Source organism: Odocoileus virginianus, chromosome 17 (genome assembly GCF_023699985.2).
Source record: "Odocoileus virginianus isolate 20LAN1187 ecotype Illinois chromosome 17, Ovbor_1.2, whole genome shotgun sequence".
NCBI lineage: Eukaryota > Metazoa > Chordata > Mammalia > Artiodactyla > Cervidae > Odocoileus > Odocoileus virginianus.
Window position 1 is genome coordinate 35,121,639 of NC_069690.1, and position 19,573 is coordinate 35,141,211.

General features: G+C 40.4%; 1 protein-coding gene across 4 annotated transcripts in view; it reads right to left on the reverse strand.

Annotated features, from left to right (window-relative positions):
• Positions 1-283: 283 nt before the first annotated feature.
• Positions 284-19,573, reverse strand: part of KAT7 (lysine acetyltransferase 7) — a 33,193-nt gene continuing 13,903 nt past the window's right edge. For 2 of the 4 annotated variants that reach the window (XM_020871260.2, XM_020871258.2), the window contains exons 6-15: positions 17,342-17,431; positions 15,811-15,909; positions 13,529-13,639; positions 11,674-11,865; positions 7,813-7,902; positions 7,455-7,595; positions 6,347-6,440; positions 3,602-3,748; positions 2,900-3,006; positions 284-1,953 (exon numbers count right to left, since the gene is read on the reverse strand). In XM_020871260.2, the coding sequence (XP_020726919.1) occupies positions 1,852-1,953; positions 2,900-3,006; positions 3,602-3,748; positions 6,347-6,440; positions 7,455-7,595; positions 7,813-7,902; positions 11,674-11,865; positions 13,529-13,639; positions 15,811-15,909; positions 17,342-17,431 (1,173 nt within the window). In that variant the 3' untranslated portion in view covers positions 284-1,851. The remainder of the gene's footprint in view (positions 1,954-2,899; positions 3,007-3,601; positions 3,749-6,346; positions 6,441-7,454; positions 7,596-7,812; positions 7,903-11,673; positions 11,866-13,528; positions 13,640-15,810; positions 15,910-17,341; positions 17,432-19,573) is intronic. The other 2 variants (XM_020871262.2, XM_020871261.2) reach the window with 1 other exon arrangement.

Below are 19,573 nucleotides of genomic sequence, written 5' to 3' on the forward strand. Positions count from 1 at the left end.
TGGGCCTTCGAATGGGTAACACAAACTACTCACAGCTATGCATATCTGTTAGATGGAACCAGAGTGTGGCACAGAGAATTTACTCCATCAACTAGACAAGCTCAGAGTAAGCACTCCCTCCAGATAGCCTGCATCAAAGGAAAAAACAACTTTCCCCACCCACAAATCATGTCCCTGAACAGTCTGTTTACTGCTAGGAAAACAAACCCCAAGGGCATTTCTTATTAGCAGCAGGCCGGCGACACCATTTCATACTCAAATGAGAGATCCTGGATGAAACAAATTTCAGCAGAGAACATGCTTTATTGAAGAGTAGATATAGAACAGCACATTCTACCACATTTGGGGAAGGGTTAGCTTCTGTAAAAGGCCTTTACCCCTTAAGAAAACCCCCAGTGAAATTGCTTTTGGGTAAATTTTAACAGTGACACTGAAACTGGCAGGGAGCTGCCACTGAACATGCTTAAAGTTAGCTCCCCCCAACCCACAGTGAATATAAGTAGTGTACAAAGATGACAAGAGAAAGGCACAAATGACCAGAGTTGGGATTGTGGTGAGAGCTCCACATGAAGACAGCAGTGTTGCAGGAGACCAAGTTGGGAAGGGTGACATGTCATACATCAAAAGCTGCCCCAAGATAGCAGGTTATAATGGGCTAGAGAGAAATTAGAGGGAGCATCTCTTCCTTCACTTAAACGACACCAAAAATAGAGGAGACCAGAGAATGGGGGGGATGGTGGTAAATCCCAAAAAGGAAATGGAGTTCTTGGAAGGGCATAAGCACTTTAGTCCTTAGAGGGAGGGTGAGGCACTGTTGAAAAGAAAAGCAAACCTTGGCAGGGGTGGCCATTCTGCCTTGCTGAGTCATGGGCTGAGATACGGAAGTCATTTTCAATCACTTCTCCAAGGATGTTCAGACAAAAGCAATGCAACTTATGTGCAACTTAGGTGTGCAATATCAGACCGATACTGGTGAAAGGTTTCTGCAATATAATTAATCGGTTATCATGCAGCATGAAAGGGAGAACTGGAAATTATTTTGGCACCTGCAAAAGTAAAAAGAGGCAGGGAGTAAAGAGAAGAAAACATTTACTACTGGGCACTTTCTGGTGAGGCAAAAAGTAGTATTTCATTCCCTTTCACCAAGATGTTGCCCACTGCCCACAGGTGAACTCAAATCCAAATAGAGAATCACCACCTCAAAATTCCTTTCTCCATCTCATTTAGATCATGTGCTGTAACCAAGACTAATCCCTGCGAGAATCTTCAGAAGTATTTGGCTCTGGTCAGCCTGATACTGATCAAAAACAGGTCTTTTACTAAAAATGGAGGAAATAACTTAAAGTGAGATGAAATCCAAAGGGAAGGGACCCCTCCCAACACACACTCAGAAGTGTCACCTCTTCCCTGCCCCTCCAAAAACACGTGTAAGGAATAACTGGAAAGGTCCTGGTGGCAGTAACCGTAGTTGGTGGTCTGGTGACCAGGTGGCAAGAAGCACTATTACAAAGTTTAGAAGACAAGACACAACCTCATGGGGCCAGAGGAGAGAACCAGTGACTGGACAGGTACAGTACCAAAACAGAACACCTTGGGTCAGTGCTACAAGGGATCTGCACTCAAGTCTAATAGAGATCCCATCCAGGCAACCTCACTGAGGCCGAAACAACAGTTCCTCAGAACCAGCGTCTGCAGTGTACACGAAGGTCGGAGCCAGGACAGTCCTGAGGGGGATGGCCTTCCCAAAGGATACTGTACTTGCCAATCACAAGAGCAACAGAAATGACAGACAGATCCCTAGGGTACGGATTCCTACTGCTGGGGTTCGCTGGCTCGGAGTAACCGGTCACTTTAAGTGCCCTTGGGAGGGGTCCATTTTAAACAGCTTGGATCCATGGTTTTATTGGAGTTGGATCTTTTGGCCTCTTTGGCTATCCACTCATCAATGAGATCCTGAGAGAAAACAATGGGAAAAAATTATTATATGCATTCAACTAAAACATCTTTATATGTGGATTCCAAAATGATTGTTAGCAAAGAAGAAATCACCAAAGGTTCCATGGTATACTAAGGTGTGAGACAGGTATAAAAAAAGTTCTTTTGATTTACCTAATGTTCTCCTACCTTATCCATTTTTTCCTATTATGCCCTCAGCAAGACCTGAAAATCATTACCCATCTTCCCTTATTAAATGTTGTGCATACATGCCAAGTCGCTTCAGTCGTGCCTGACTCTGTGCAACCCTGCCAGCCTTCCCTGTTCATGGCATTTCCAGGCAAGAACACTAGAGTGGGTTGTCATGGCCCCTCCAGAGTAAATGTTGTAAGTCAACTTAAAAAAATTTTCAGGAGAAGGAAATGGCAACCCACTCCAGTATTCTTGTCTGGGAAAGTCCATGGACAGAGGAGCCTGGCGGGCTGCAGTCCATGGGGTTACATGACTGAGCATGTGTGCACGAGGGTGGAGGGAGATGGGTTGGTAGCGATAAACTGGTAGAACTTTAAAAAAAAAAAATCAAATTGACATGAGTTGAGATAGCATTTGTTAAAGGAATTTAAAACCACTTCTACAGGCCCTGGAGGTTATGGGGATTCTCCTCCACAGATGGGCACTCTTCTCTGATGTAAGAAAATCATCAAAGGACAGAAGTACAACAGTGCAACATAAAGCTGCTTAACTGAAGCTGTTGACACTTCTGTCATCCAGGTATGAGACAAAAGCTTACCAGAAGCTTCTGATAAGGGTACAGTTGGAGACAAGCCTAACCATGAGACTGGGGAAAAGCTGCACAAATTAGACTCTTTAAAAAGGGAAGGTTACCTTTAAGTTGTGAAGGCTCCACTTTGCTAGGCCTCAAGCAGATATAAAGCAATGCGTAAGAGCCTAACAGAAACTTTACCTGTCTTTTCAAAACTAGGTGTTTTCCTTTCCAATATTTGAGCATCTGAAGGGCTTGCAGAGTGCTGACAATGTCCACAGGATTCACAGCTGTCTCCTGGCTAATTTCTGAAACAGAAGAGCTACTTGCTCAAAATGCAGACCTCCCCACCCCCCTACCAAGGACCCCTCTCCTTTGAAGGAAATCTACACAGACTCCAAATGTTTAGAATCTTTGCTACTTGACCCAAGCTGTCCAGAAGTTTATAAAGTATTCATTTGACCACTTAAAATAACTACAAAAGAGGGACAGTACAGCAGGAAACCACTTTGGCTCCTATAGGAATTGAAATCAAAGAACAAACTAAATTATTTCACTCTCGCATAAATATTTCCGGGATGTTACAAATTCCTGTGTGCACCAAATGACTTGAAGTTCTTCTTTCTTGCTTTTGTTGAGAATTTTGTGAATTAAAGTGTTAGCAACCTAAAATTTGAGAAACCAAATCATATAACCAGTCCCTAGGGCCAAATGCTCTGGAATCCTTAGGCACCTTAGTGAGTGGTCCATGTTAGTGAGCCTTCGGCTCTCATATTCAGATGAAACATAGAATGCAGCATTATCTTTGCAGATTACAAAACATGAACAGGGCCAGAGAGAAAAGTCAGAATATTCAGAGAAGCAAACATCATAGGTAACATTCTCTAAGAGCAAAAAACCAACCTTTGATAGAAATCTCTTTGCCTTGGAAATTATGCAGATAACGAAGAAGCACTTCTTTCCAGTAACTGCGATAGCTTATGAGCCCCAGATCTGAGAGTGGACGTTCTGGGGAGCCAACTTTTTCTTCTACTTTGGAAAGCAAATAACCTGCCAGAGAACAATGCAGACACTGTATCTCATCCTAATAAGAACAGCGTACCAAAATGGATCAAGATTTAAGGAGTAGAGTCTGCTTGGCAATAACCATCGGGGTTCATTTATTTAATGCAATGCCATATATTAGCTGTAGTACAGTTGACTGACTTTGTACAAACAAAAGGGGACAAATGTGTTTTAACATTTAACATTAGACATTTAATATAAAAGCCTTCTAGTGGAAGCCTGCACCAAAAACTTATTAATATGAATAGTTATCTGTAGGTATGCATTAAGAACAAAGTAGATGAGGAATTCCCTAGTAGTTCAGTGATTAAGACTCAGTACTTTCACTGCCTGGGGCCCAGGTTTGATGCCTGGTCAAGGGTCTAAGATCCCACAAGCCAAAAAAAAGAACAGAGTAGATGGAAACAGATTTGAAAGCCATTTCACTATATAGCTTTCAAGCTTTTTCAGATTTTTGCACTTTATGGATTATCTCAGGACTTGCCTGGTGGTACAGTGGACAAGGGTTCAATCCCCGGTTCAGGAAGATTCTACAAGCCTGTGCACCAGAACTGATGAGCCTGCACCCTAGAGCACAAGAGCCAAAACTACTGAGCCCGAGAGCCTAGAGCCTGTGCTTCATAATAAAAGAAGCCACCGGAAAGTGAAGTCTGAACACCGCACCGAAGAGTAGCCCCCCCTCGCTGAAGCTAGAGAAAGCCCAGCCAAAGCAACAAAGCCCCAGTGCAGCCAAAAATAAAATAATTAAAAAAAAATTTTTTTAAGTAACCTTAAAAGTTCTTAAAAGAGAAAAAGAATGGATTATCTCAGTACTGCCTATGAAATATTGGTGGGGGACAGCAGATGGGAATAGACATGATCTGAATTTCACAAAGTCTCCAGTTTTAACAGCTAAACATTTAACTTTCAACACCAGGGGGATGCAGTCAGCAAGCTCATACTTCAGCAAACTAAAACTACTGGATAACCAACTTGTTTTCTTCAACAAATAAACAGTAAAGAAAAAAAAAAAAGAGATGGAGCAGAAACTTCTGAACTAAAAACTGATTTATAAGCTACACAGTTCTAACTGGATTTGAGTAAAAACAACCTTTTTTTTTTTTTTTTTTAAAGAATCAAATCACAAAGTAATGAAAATCTGAATAGTGTATTTTATGACATTAAGGAATTTTTTGTTTTGTAGGGATTTTTTAGGTATAACAGACCTTATACTTTTAGATACCAAAATAACAGAGTGTGGGACTATAGGTACAAGAAGACTGGCCATAAAATGGGGATCATTACAGGGGGGTTTATTATACTATTATGCTACTTCAGTGTATGTTTGAAAATTTCCACAAAGTTTATAAAATAGTTGTTACCTATTCAAAGATACACAATCCCCTCAACTCCATGAGTGGATTATGTCATTTTCTGATTAATCTCTAACCAGGTGCCTTAAAAAAAGGATCAAAAAGCTGATTCTAGGAATTCTAATTTGACCAAAATACATCATGTTACAGTGAACATGGAATAAAATACAGCTGAATCTCATTATTTACAGTAATTATATTCTATAAAGTCATAGCAAACACTGAATAAGCTATATCGAACCACTGCTCCTGGGGTAAATACAGGGTTAGGTGCCTGTGGGCCCCTTGTCACATTTTCATCAACCAATCAATATATAACCAATTTTGTTTTATGTGTTTTTGTTTAAAGACACCTATTCAATACATACTGTTGATTTAACACTGAATTAAAAGCCAACAGCACAATCACGAATGCCTGAATAAAACCTGTCTATAAAACACATTTTCTCTGGAAGGCACATCGTGGCCTTACTAGACAGCACTTCAGCACTGTGCCCGGGGGCGCTGAGAATCAGCAGGGCGTCCGGCGGCTGGGACTCCGCCCTTTCCCTGCTGAGGGTCTGGGTCTGATCCCCGTCAGGGGGATTAAGAGCCCACAAGTTGCATGGCATGGCCAAAAAAATAATAATAAAGATAAAAACAGCAACAAAAAGCATAAAAATATGAACAACATGGCTCTAAAGGACACCAGCTTAAACAAAGAAAGCCAAAATAAGTTATCTGTCTGACCTCATCTGGAAACATGTGGTGACTTTTTTCGCTGCCATGTGCATGTTCTTTGATTTTAGGGTTACAAATAAATTTTACTGAGTAGCCAAATTCCAAAATACAGCCTTCATGATTAATGAGACCCAAAGCCTCTATCAGGTATACGAATGCCTTTAGAGAACAACTTACAAAACTGAACTAACACCCGTAAACAAATTTGAAGCTTTACGCATGTATGTGCGGTTCATAAATCTCACATTAGGATAATACCGAAGAGCTTACTTTACTATCCTCTATATCTCAGACTATCAGGTGCCAACTCAGGGTCCTGTATTCATCCGAGTGTTCAATGTGTATCAGGCCAACTGACAATGTTCAGGTTTTTTCCACTTACTCATTCACTTAATGTAAGTGTAATTCCACTATATGCCAGGAATTGTGAAGACAGACCATAGAACAAAGAGACAACAATGCTTCACATAGTCTGTGCTTGTGCAACTTATGACTTGGCTGTTTTACTTACTGAAATCAATGAGCATCTTGCCATAGCCCTGTCTCATGTACTGAGGCATGGTAAGGATACAGGATACATTGTAGTTGAGGAATGAATTCTTTTCCTAAAATCAAGAGCAAACAGATGAGAAGATTGGAAGAATATGGGACCAAAGGTGTCTCAGCAGTCCCAGATACAAGTAAGGCTGCTTGCCAAATATATGCTAATTAGTCCTGGGGAGTGGCTGTCAGGCCTCATAGCTGGTACATCCACACCCTTTACTGATCCCAGAGTTTCCCTAGCTGAGACCTCCAGTCTCACCTTAAGGGTACTGACTCCTGGATTCTTTTTTAGAGGCAAAGAGCAAGGCAAGAAGGTTTAGAACACTGAATCCAGTCTAGAGTAGCACTCTTTGAATCACATATTCTATGTTCCATTTATGTGAAATGTCCAGAATATACAAGCTTAAATAGAGACAGTGGGCCTGGGAACGGAATGAGTGGAAATGAGGAGTGACTACTTACGGGTACGGTGTTTCAAACTGGGAGTAACAAAAACTGATAGTGGTGACTGTATGGTGGCTGCACAACTCTTGTGACTATACTAAAACCCACTGCATCGTACACTTTAAATGAGTGAATTGTATGGTATGTGAAAATTATATTTCAACAAAGTTGCTACATTGAAAAGTTATAAGCAAAATCTGGCCCTGAATCTTTAAAGGTGTAGTGGTGTTATCAGTGAAGAAGCCCAGCTCAAAAACCAGGCAAAAGGAATATATTTCCTGGTTTTAAGCTAATAACACAGAGGAGAGCAAAGCCAGGAGAGTTGGCTGGCTTGGATGGCAAGATGTGGACTTGTGGGTTAGTAGGCCGGGTGCTGGCCAGCAACTAATGAGCAGCTTCAACCCACAAGTCCAGAAATGAATAAACCAAAAGCTTTTCATAAAGACTGCACATTTTCATTAAATAATCTTTGATACGTGGATGTCCACCCCACCCCCTGCCACCCTTTAAGAGAAGGGCAATCATCAATGCCCAGGGAACTGCCTCTTTCTGTCAGTGATCTGAGGCTTCATATGCCAACATCAACCACCCTGCTCTGGTCATCAGCTTCTTAATCTCCAGATCCCACTGACCTTGGAAAAATATCCAATCAGGTGACAACCAGTGCTGTCTGCTTCTGTCATGACATAGAACAGGAAGGGTTCCACATCATAATATAATGTCTTGTGGTCCAGAAAAAGCTTGGCCAACAGGCACAGGTTTTGGCAGTAGATCTGGAAGTAAAGAAACAGCATTTATGTGTGAGCAAGTGATTCTTATACTTATCAGATAAAGGCCTAAAATTAAAGATCATACCATTATTGTTAATGAAGCAGAAACTGTATTTTGACCAATAGAAAAGTTCTATCTTCTTTACAAGCTGGAGATAAACTTCTGAAACTAGTCAAAGTACAACATTTCCATCCCTTTTTCTAATATCACCATTTTTACCTTGTTTTTCTTGCCATCCACTTCAAATACAGAGATGGAACCTTTGCGATATATCTCATCACCAGGAGGGTGTTTCCACACACACTTAGCCTGTAAGAGAATGGAATTCACATCAGGGAAACAAACCTTCCCAGGAAGATTTGCTGCTCAAAAGGGAAAAGGAACCACAAGTCGAACTGGGTTAGCTGAGATGGACAGTTTGACAAACTGACAGCAAAATGGATTTTTTTCTTTTAGTGAAACAAAGAAAGGCTTCTAAATTCACTGCAATATATTTACGGATTTTTATAGCAGTTTGGAACAAGTTTTCTGGATTATATTCTGGCATTCCTCCAACCCAGGAGATTAAATCTTCTACTATGTAAAAGTAAGATAAATAAAAAATACCCCAGGCTTATTATAAAATGGCTTGTGCCAACAGGAAATTCTTAAGCAGCTTATTTCCAGCAGCTTAAGAGTCGCTAAGTGAAGGTACTCTCATCTTTACCAGTAACTTCTCATTACCACCTAAATCATTACGGTCTTCTTTTCAGATTAGAAAACAGACCCAGTGATAAAAACCATGCCCCCCTCCAAATGTTCCCTTTGTTGTACTATAATGAAATAGGACATGTTCTTCTGTGGCTTTAGAAAAATAGGCAAGGAAGCCTGGCTGAGCAACAGGAAGACAGGGCTGGGGTTGTGGGGGGGACAACAACTTGGCCACAAGAGGGCACAAGGTACCCCTTTCCTCACCTTTAAATGCTCACAGATTTAATGCAGGGAAGCCACTACTGTAAATAGGTGACTTTTTGAAAGATTTTATGTAAATTCTTTAAAAAATATCATCAAAAAGCATATGGCTTTTCCAATAGTCATGTACAGTTGTAAGAGTTGGACCATAATGAAGGCTGAATGCTGAAGAACTGATGGTTTCGAACTGTGGTGCTGGAGAAGACTCTTGAGAGTCCCTTGGACAGCAAGGAGATCAAACCAATCAATGCTAAAGGAAATCAATCCTGAATATTCATTGGAAGAACTGAGGCTGAAGCTCCAATACTTTGGCCACCTGATGCAAAGAGCCGACTCACTGGAAAAGACCATGATGCTGGGAAAGATTGAAGGCAGGAGAAAGGCACAACAGAGGATGAGATAGTTGAATGGCATCACCAATTCAATGGACATGAGTTTGCGCAAGCTCCAGGAAAGTGTGATGGACAAGGAAGCCTGGCGTGCTTCAGTCCATGCAGTCACAGAGTTGGACACAACTGAGCGACTAAACAACAAAAAAAAGTATATATGAATATTTTTTATGAAATTGTATTCTGACTCTTTTGGTCAATCAAGAGTCATAAGGGCATCTATGGTGGTCCGGGGTTAACAATCCACCTGCCAATGCAGGAGACCCACATGCCGCGTGGCAACTAAGCCCATGTGTCAAAACTACTGAGCCAGCACTCTAGATAGAGCCCAGGCACCGCAACTACTAAAGCCTGTGTGCCTAGAGCCCTGCTCTGCAACGAGAAGCCACCACAGTGAGAAGCCCACACACCACAATGAAGACCCAGCAGAGCCAAAAATAAAACACTAATTTAAAAAAAGGAAGCATGCCCCAATCTGTCACATGTAAGTCCACATATTCATCCAGTAATGAGAACTCCACCTGTGGTTGGTTCCTGTCTCTACCCCGCTACTCATGCTGGCTCTTCCCAACAGTGAGCAACTAACAACAATTATCTGTTCAGAAACAGAAGCCAAACTGTTGGCCAAAGAGGCAAAGAAAGCCCATTCTGTGATTATGCCTAAAGCAACAAGAATCTTCAGAGGTATGAATTAAAACAGGTTTTCTATTTTGTGAAATTCGATTTTTATAACTTAGATATCATCAAATATTCAGACTGTTTACTTGATCCTCAGACTATATAGGCCCTTTGTTTTCTCTTCCTACTATTTCTTACCTTTTGGCTACTTCATTAGTTAGTACCACTAAATAAACAGAAACAGAAAGAAAAGAGAAACAGTAAGCAGTTCACATCAATAAAAATACCAGTCTTTCACAGAGCAAACTCTAAATTAGCTTAAGTCCATGGTCTACAATCATGGAGCCCAGTCCTCACTTATCACCCACCTGCCCCCTACTTCCAGCATTCTTCCCCACCCAGTCTAGTGGGAGCCTACTGTGCTTCAGTCTAAAGGGCTTAATTGGCAATGGTGGTTCTGAGCCAGAGTGTACTCCAGAGCTGGGAACACAAAAAAGCAGTTTTAGTACCAAACTGGAAAGAATACTATGACAGAAACTATAGGAATGCTGGGCTATAGATACAGCCACAATCACTTGTGACTATGGAAATAAGAAAAAACAGAGGTTTCCTCATCCTACAGACCAATCTCCACCCCTGCTCCACAGCAGAAATTCAAGACAAGACTTTTCATCCCATAATTAGAAGAAAAATGGCTTAAAACTATAAAATAACTAGGGAATACATTTGTAAAAAAATAAAAATTATTCAATTGTTTATTCCTATTTTCACAAGAAGGCTGTTCAGAAACCAGAAAACACTAAACAACTCATGGGAAAGGCTGACCCAAGGACCTATTCTGTTAATTTGATAATTTGTCTTTCTTAAGCAAGAGTTCCTTCAGCACACATTTATGGGGCATTTATTGCCAAGGCTAGTTGCTAGATATACAAAGGTGAATCACGTTGTGCCAGTTCTGTCTAGTGAAGTCCATCTGTTTTTATCCACTTTGAGACAGAAAAAAAACTGTGGGCAGAGGTAATTTATACCCAGATAGCCACAATGATGTGATCACTCACCTGGAGCCAGACATCCTGGAGTGTGAGGTCAGGAAGTTAGTGGAGGTGATAGAACTCCAGGTGAGCTATTTCAAACCCTAAATGATGATGCTGTTAAAGTGCTGCACTCAATATGTCAGCGAATTTGGAAAACTCAGCACTAGCCACAGGACTGGAAAATGTCAGTTTTCATTCCAATCCCAAAGAAAGGCAATGCCAAAGAATGTTCAAACTATCGCACAATTGCACTCATTTCACATCCTAATAAAGTAATGCTCAAAATCCTTTAAGTTAGGCTTCAACAGTATGTGAACTGAGAACTTCCAGATTTATACAAACTGGATTTAGAAAAGGCTGAGGAAGCAGAGATCAAACTGCCAACATCCACTGGATCATAGAAAAAGCAAGAGAATTCCAGAAAAACATCTACTTCTGCTTCAATGACTACACTAAAGTCTCTGACTGTGTAGATCACAACAAACTGAAAAATTCTTAAGAGATGAGAATACCAGACCACCTTACCTGCCTCCTGAGAAATCTATATACAGATCAAGAAACAACAGTTAGACCAGACACAGAACAACAGACTGGTTCCGTCTAGTCAAAGCTATGGTTTTTCCAGTAGTCATGAACAGACGTGAGAGCTGGACAATAAAAAAGGCTAAGCGCTGAAGAATTGATCCTTTTGAACTGTGGTGCTGGAGAAGACTCTTGAGAGTCCATTGGACAGCAAGGAGATCAATCCATCCTAAAAGAAATCAGTCCTGAATATTCATTGGAAGGACTGATGCTCCAACACTTTGGCCACTTGATGTGAAGAGCCAACTCACTGGAAAAGACTCTGATGCTAGGAAAAGACTGAAGACAGGAGGAGAAAGGGATGACAGAGGATGAGATGGTTAGATGGCACCACCGACTCAATGGACTTGAGCTTGAGCAAAAGGAAGGGAAGCTTTGAGGCAAACCTGGAGTGCTGCCGTCCATGGGGTGGCAAAGCATTGGACATGACTGAGCAACTGAAAAACAACAATCTAGACATCCTAGAGCTTATCACCACCATGGTCATGGACCTTCAGACAACTTACCATGTGTCGGCGGAGTATTGTTTGGCTCTTCATGTATTTTAAACAGAATTCACACATGTAAAGACGTCCCAGTCGTGCATATTCTTCAGGATAGGGAGAATGGTACCAAGTATCAAGCTCATAGCGACCAAAAGCAATTGTTTTAATCATGTTGCTCCCCTCTGTGATTTGGCCTTGTAGCCTTAACTTCTCCTGTATTGCAGAGAAGAAATCAAGTCAAAGGAGGATCATAATTAATCATTTCTACTGTTGTAAGTTGTGTGTATGCCACCACAACTGGCTATGAAAAAAATATCTGGCTTCCATCTCATGAGAAACGCACTGAAGAGGACTATGGGGGCATGGGTCACCAGCAAGGCTAGAGAAAATGTACCGTCTACACTGCCCAGAGCACAGGTCTTGCGAGTTGTGTTTCTCTGCTACCTACCCACTTGGGCCTCATCTCTTGAACATCCGAACAAGCCCTTCGTAAAATTTTAATTTTTATCAGCCTGAAACAAATCGAATTTTAAAAGACCATCTATCACAAACTCCCTACACCTTAACAAACATTCTAAACCTAAACAAAAGCTTCTCGAGAATGTACTTCATATGTGTGCAAAAGCTTTTATAAAGAAAGCTGCATGGATCTGCATGACATGCACCCATGCTGGCCATCCTCTCAACTTGGGTCCTTTAAAAAACACTTTTGAAACGGGGATGATGCTTTAATTATGGAATTTAAAGCTAGAAACTAGAAGGTATTTTTGAATACCTGTCCCCACTCAGTGGCTATGAGTTAGCCACAGAAATAATTCTGAAGAATAATCAGACAGAGCTCTAAAAATCTGGCCTAGGAAATGTTCAGTACCAGGGTAGGATAGAGAAAACCAACAGCGGTAGCCCAGCCTAAACAAGGGCAGCAATCAAACACTGCCTCTCACAAAATTTCAACAGGTCTCCGCCATGGAGCCTTATACCAAGGTCACAGGACAAAAATTTCTGTAATTAACCAAGGTCAGTAGCAACTGTTGCCATGAGCCTCTAGATCTTAATCAGCCAGGCCCTTTACCCTGCATTAGGTAAAATACCCACCCTGAAACATTCTAACCAATCACTTAATGTCACCCTTCCAGTTGGAATTTTCTCGGCCTTGTGGCTGTAAAAGTTGGCAACTGGCCCAAGAAAGGGGTCAGCTCGCCCTTGAGTTAGCCTGCTGTTCTAATAGCATCTCTAAGAAACTCTGTTCTCCTCTCATTCTGCCTCATGTCTGAAAATTCTTTTCCAACCAGCCCATGGAGGACTACATAATCGAGAATTCTTAAAGTATTTGATTATAATTTTTTTAAAAAGGAAGATGAAATTCACTTTACAAACTTTAAGTTTCTTTGAACATATTTAATTCATTAAGTCAGAATTCTAAACTATCTGCCAACAACCTTGATCATTATTCCTCTCCCATTCTTTTACAGCTGTAATGAAAGGCTGAAGCAATCCCACAAAGGAGAGTTCCTATTTAGGTTAAGGGGACAACAGAGAGGAGTACCTCCCAGTCTAGAGGTTCTCAGAATTACAAATTATCCAACTGACACAAAGGGGCACCTACTATTCTACCCACATAACTACCTCTACCAAACAGGTCCTTCCAGGAGTTGAGGTGGAGAGGAAAAACTTTTAAGAGACAAAGGAAGGGAGGAGGGGTAATTAATTTTAAATATGAATGGGAAGGAAATCTCAAATAAGGATGGCTGGGGGAAGGGAAAAAGAGTCAAGCAGCAAGGTACGTTTAATCCCTAGCAAAGTGACTGCTAATTTTCCTTGGCAGTTCCAAGCGACCCTCACAAGTGGTCCTCATTTTGGAAGTTTTAATACTCACCAGATCCTCTGAAGCACGGGCTTGTGCTCTTCGGAAAAGATCCAAGTCATACTCGCTTGTCAGGTTTTCCAGGAGAGGTTCCCGAGTGTTCCCATAGGTCTGCCTGTGTTCCTAGGAAAATAACCAGAGCATGATACTTTCTGCTTCTAAGAACTTAACCTATTGCATTTCAACGGATACCAACCAGAGAGCCAAAAATAACCTATTTATTTAGTACCTACTATTAATATTTGCCAGTCATTATACTAGGCACTAGGGATCAAGTACAAAACAAACTATGTATCAGACAGTTAATTCCAGAAGATACCCACTACCCACTCTAGTGAACTTGGAAAGTTAATGTTCTTATAACCACCCCAAAGGGAGTTTCATTCTTCAGAACTCTATGCTTCCATTTCTTCCTCTGAAAACGTGCATGGCAAAACAAAGAAATAAAATATAACAAAACCCAAATGCACTACCAACTCCTAGAATCCTGAGATCTAGTTGGATACTCATTTAAAAACAAAACCAAAAACTAGAATCTCTAAACCTTCAATTCTAAGATTTTAGGCTGAAAATAAAATCTACAGGCAGGAATAAGCAACTGGACTAGCAGGCTTTTATAAGCTCTTTCCCTTGAATTGCTGCACCTACCATAACACAATCCACCAAAGGTGCTAGAATACTCCCACTTTAGAACTCCAGTCCAAGTATACAGGAAAAAAGTTTAGCCTCCTTAAGAAATGCTTTGCTAAATATTAAGCAAGTACAAAAGAGGGAACAGTCACTGAAAATTAGAATCACAAAAATAATACAATTTTAAATAAATAATATAAAATCTTACCATGGCAGTCACTATACAAGTATTCATACACAAGAAAGAAATTCCATAGGGGCAACTTTCCTTTTAACCTTCGATTCTAGCCCTTCCCACTCCTTTTAGACTCCACCTCCTAGCAGAAGGTGAAGAGGCTTGGAAGACAGTAGAAGATAATGGCTAAGAGGATGAGAAGGTTCATTCCAGGAAGAACGCTGTAGACTTTACTCACATATTAACATATGAAGAAACCACTCACCAGTACTTTTACCCCTATTAAAATTTCTTCAGGCTAATCTGGGCCCCTTTGATGGGTATCTGAAATTTTCAATTTTGGGCTCTATCACCTAAGACTTGGGTTCTAAGTATTACTTCTAGCTTCGTGAACTTTTTTAGAAAGCTTAAATAAAATCCTATCCAGCACTTTTACCAGGAAGGTTCAGCCCAAACTAGAACGCAGACGTAAGGTAAATTTCAGGAGTTTTTATTCAGACGCTCTCTATCTTTATGATTCTGGGAAAATAACCTCTCTAAATCTCAGTTTTCCATCTATAAAACAGCTGAAATACCACCCATCTTTGTAACAAAGATTATGGGAGCAACATAACCACAGTGCCTGCCTAGCACATAAGCACTTAATAAATGGTATTATCATATTATTACATCTCTACCCAACTTGTACATAAAAATACTGAACAAGACAGAGGGGAAGCATACAATTTTCACCCGAAAGCCTAATTCTACAGCTGGGTCTTGGCTGCTGGGGGGTTGTGCATGGGCTTCCTCTGGTTGCAGTGAATGGGGGCTACTCTTCCTTGAGGTGCGGGGGCTTCTCATTGCACTGCCTTCTCCTGTTGCAGAGCACGGGCTCTAGCGGTCAGGCTCAGTAGTTGCAGCGCAACGGCTTACCTGCTCCAAGGCATGTGGGATCGTCCCAGACCAGGAATTGAACCCGTGTACCCTGCACTGGTAGGTGGATTCTTAACCACTGGACCACCAGGGAAGTCATAAATGTACACTATTTTTTTTTTTTAATTTTTTTTTTTTGTACACTATTTTTAAAACTAGAAAAATAAAAAACTACAAAAAGATTTACTATACATCACACAATTAAAACCTTTTACTGTGTAGGTATTTCATTCTTTCATTTAAAGAAACGGACTGCTGCTTGGCTTGAATATTCTTCCTTATCAATATCATATTTGTTCAAACAAGAACATTTAACCCTTTAAACCTAAAGTGAGGTTTACAAACTAGAAGATTCAATTTTTCTTAATCTAAATTGTAACAGTATTTGTTTTTTGAGGACGCCCAGTTCCACTTTTGTTGGAGAATTACATATATAGTGAACTCTAACTGCCAAAGAAGAGTCCTGTTACAGAGCATACCAAATGGCAAATGTGAAAAGCAGAATCTTAGCAACCAAAAGGAATCAAATGTGATAGCAAGAGTTCATGCTATTAAATATTTAACTTATGCTCACCATATATTTCTCTTTCTGTTCTTTGCTCAGCCCAGAATTTCTTTTCTTCCTGAGTTCAGCAACCTTTTCCTTATATCGCAACTGCCTCTCTGATGGTGCCTAAAAAGAAAAAGGAGAAAATCGAGAAGCCAGCTAGAAAACTCATTAGGTAATTACATCTCTAAATGAAAGTAAGAGAAAAGGTGGAGAAAGGGTGGAGGGAAAAAGGGTGGGGGTGGGACACAAAGTATATTACAGCCACCCTGTGAATGCTGCAGTAATTTTTAAACTCCAAATGGGGTTCCCTCATCACCTAGACCACTATCCTGTCAGTTAAGATGAGTTCAGGAAATGTACTTACTTTAATGTTAATCCAAATGGAATATAGATTAAGGATGGAAACAACAGGAATAAAATAAAGATCATTTCAATTCATTAGGCATTTATTGAATGCTTACTGCTTTCCAAGCACTGATATGGAAAATGAATAAAAATTTAAAAACTGAACTAGAACCCACGATAAACAATGAAGAAAAGCGTAGCCACCATTTACTGAGTGCTTATTACCTGCCAAGCACTGAGGACAGGTACTTTACATGCATAATTTAGCTGACTACACCGCCAGGTAGGTATTATTCAAGGAAATAAAGCTGAGGGAAGTTAGCTGACCTGCCCAAGACCACACAGCTAGAGTAACAGAATCGCAGTATTCAAATCCAGACCTGTTTGGCTCTAAAGTCAAATTTCTCCCCATCACCGTGCGTCCTCTGCTATCCACTTATAATCTAACCACAAAAACAGACATCCATATGATGAGCTATGAGTATATAAAATGTGCTAAAAGCTAAACTAAATTCTGAGAACATTACAAATAGGAATACATGAGGAAGAAATTCATTAACGGTACAAGATTTGGGAAGAATTTCGACAACAGCTAAGAGTTGCACGAGGCCTTGAAGGAAAAACATAATCTCTTCTTGCTCTAAGTACACAGTTCTAGGCAGAAAAACAGCAAGAGAAAACACCAAAGGCATTCAGGGGCAGGGGAGGGGATAAGGAATTAAGTAAAATCAACGGGCATGAATGTTCAGAGAAGCAGAAAGATTAGAGCAAAGCAGCATTTTGGAATCCAATAGAAAAGAAAACTAGAAGAAAAGTGACATAATCAACAAGCGTCAATGCTAAGAAAAAGTCACTGGTGCCATTGGAAACATACCAGCAAAGTAGAGGGGCCTGAAAGCAAATTATAATGGGTTAAAAAGTGGATGCAAATGAGGAAATAGGGCAGAGAGTGTAATCTTTCAAATAATTAAGATTACCTATTATTATCACAAGTAGCACGATTCCTTCATTTATGAGGTAGAAGTTTTGTTTCTAGAAAATTTACTATTTGGAAAAAGCACTGTTTCTAAGTTTATGACTGAAGACCAGTTATTAAGACACAGCACAGGAAACAAGAAGCGTGGACATAGCTACAACCATCATGGGGCAGAGAGAATCCAAGACTTGGCTCTCAAACTGTGAACGGCCAGAGCTTTAACAAGGCCCATACCTGGTGCCTGGTTGCATGCCTGTTGTTGTCATCTTGCCTGTGGGACAGCATCCTTTCTTCTATCTGCTTATCCCGGCTCTGTGCTCTCACCTGCAACCATCAACAATGTCAATCAATCCACCTGCTTCTAAGACTATGTTTACTTAAAGGGTAAGAATACAGCAGTAATCCCTTGAATTTACACTGTACTTTTACTTTCAAAGGGTCTTCACATTAGCACAATCTGTATAAGAAACAGATAAGGCAAGCTTCATATTCTGTTTTCTCAGCCATTATCTGAGAATCAGAAAGTGACATAATTACAGCTGGATGGTGGTAAAGCTAGGATTTTAACTAAGTCTGATGACTCTGAGCCTCTTTCCACTGTGCGATGGTATAAGTGTGAGGAAGTGCAAGAACAGAGTAAAGAAGTACAAAGAAAAGGTTAGATACTTGAGATCAAGTCTATAGGGAAACTTAACTGCATTTATGACCTTAGATAAATCACCTTCGTTGCCAACAGTCTCAGATTCATCTACTGGGCAGTGAGGACTCATATCCAGCTCCCTATTTCACATCAACACTAAAACCCAACATGGTCAAAACAGGGCGACTAACACTCTCCCACAAATCTGCTCCATCCCAAATCTCCTCTATAGCAATAAATAGTAACACTTTTAAACAACTGATCAGGTCAAACACTTGAACACCGATGATGTTTGATTCTTCTCTTCTCTCCCTCCTCACATGATATTCATCAGCAAGTCTACCAGGCCGCCCCTCTCCAAAACACATCCTGAGTCCAACTAATTCTGACCATCTCCACTGACAACAGTCCAGGCCACCATCTACTGCCTGGACCTCAGACTAGCCTTCCCACAAGTCTACCCTGTGTCAACTCTTTCCCCCTCCAGTTCATTCTCCACATACCAGCAAGCTGTGATTTTTCAAAAGTGTTTTGGTATTTTGCTAAAGCCCTCTGAATGCTTCCCATGGCTGTCAGAACAAAAGCATACTCCCTTTGCCAAGGCCTACAGGCCCTTCATAATATGGATCCTACTTCTTCATTTCCTATCACATTTCAGCCACACTGGCCTACTTTCCATCCTTCAAACCCAACCATTTTTTCCCCACCTCACAGCCTTTGTGCTTACCCAGTCTTCTACTCAGCATCTAGACACAACTGCCTCTTTGCCATCACCCACACCTCAGATAAAATGTCTTTCTTCACAGCCCAAGCAAAAGCAGTGCCACACCCTGTCACCTCCAAAACAGCCACTCTCTGTTTAGTCTTTTTGTTTCTCACAACATTTACCACTAAATGAAATTCATACTGATTTTCTATGTTGCTTATGCCTCTCCCCATGAAAATGTAAACTCACTGAATACGGTCTTTTGACTGAATAAAAACGGTAATATTGCCGATTGCAATCATTTATTGGAAAACTCAGAGTAATTCTGTGCATGCCAAGTATTTTTAAAACTCACGTTTTTAATAAATGTGAGGAATTAGTCTAATGTTTCCATTTGAGATTCTAAATGTAATAAAATATGTATCTTTCAGAAACACTCCTGATCCTCTAACCACAAGGTCCAGTAGTAAAGATGGATTATCCTGAGTCTGATTCCCTTTGTAACAGAGACCATAAAAGAGTAAAGTTCAAGAAATGTGTTCCTTTTTCCAAAATTTTCTTCCCCAAACTGAAAATTGTCTTTCTTTTTTTAAATAAATTGCTTAAGGCAACATGTTCATACTGCCATCAGCCAACAATTTTATACCTTAAGAAGACTTTTATGTAAAACCATCCACAGTATTAGATCATTACATTTAAAGACAAATGGTAACAGACAACTCCTAAAAAACAGGGGTCACAGTTATTTTCAGAGAAAGAAGCACCTAATGCATTGTCAGCTTCTGATGGAGAAGATGGAAGAGCTATTCTTGTTTTGATCTTGTCTCACACTAACGGGAAGATAATGGCAAGACCTACCACTTCTACAGTCAGCAAAAGAAACTGCCTTGCTTATAAGAGAGAGTTGAGATGAAGGAAAACAAGGGTAAGAGTCCACAAACTTAAAATTCACATTACGTACCGCAAGTATACTACTTTACTGAAAGACTAAACACAACACATAAAAGAGCTTTCACTCCTGTGGTCCACTTATAAATAAGAGAACACATTCCTGAATCAGGGAGGATTAACGTTAACTAGGAAATCTCATTTTTCTCAGGAGGAATCTAGCCCAGACAGG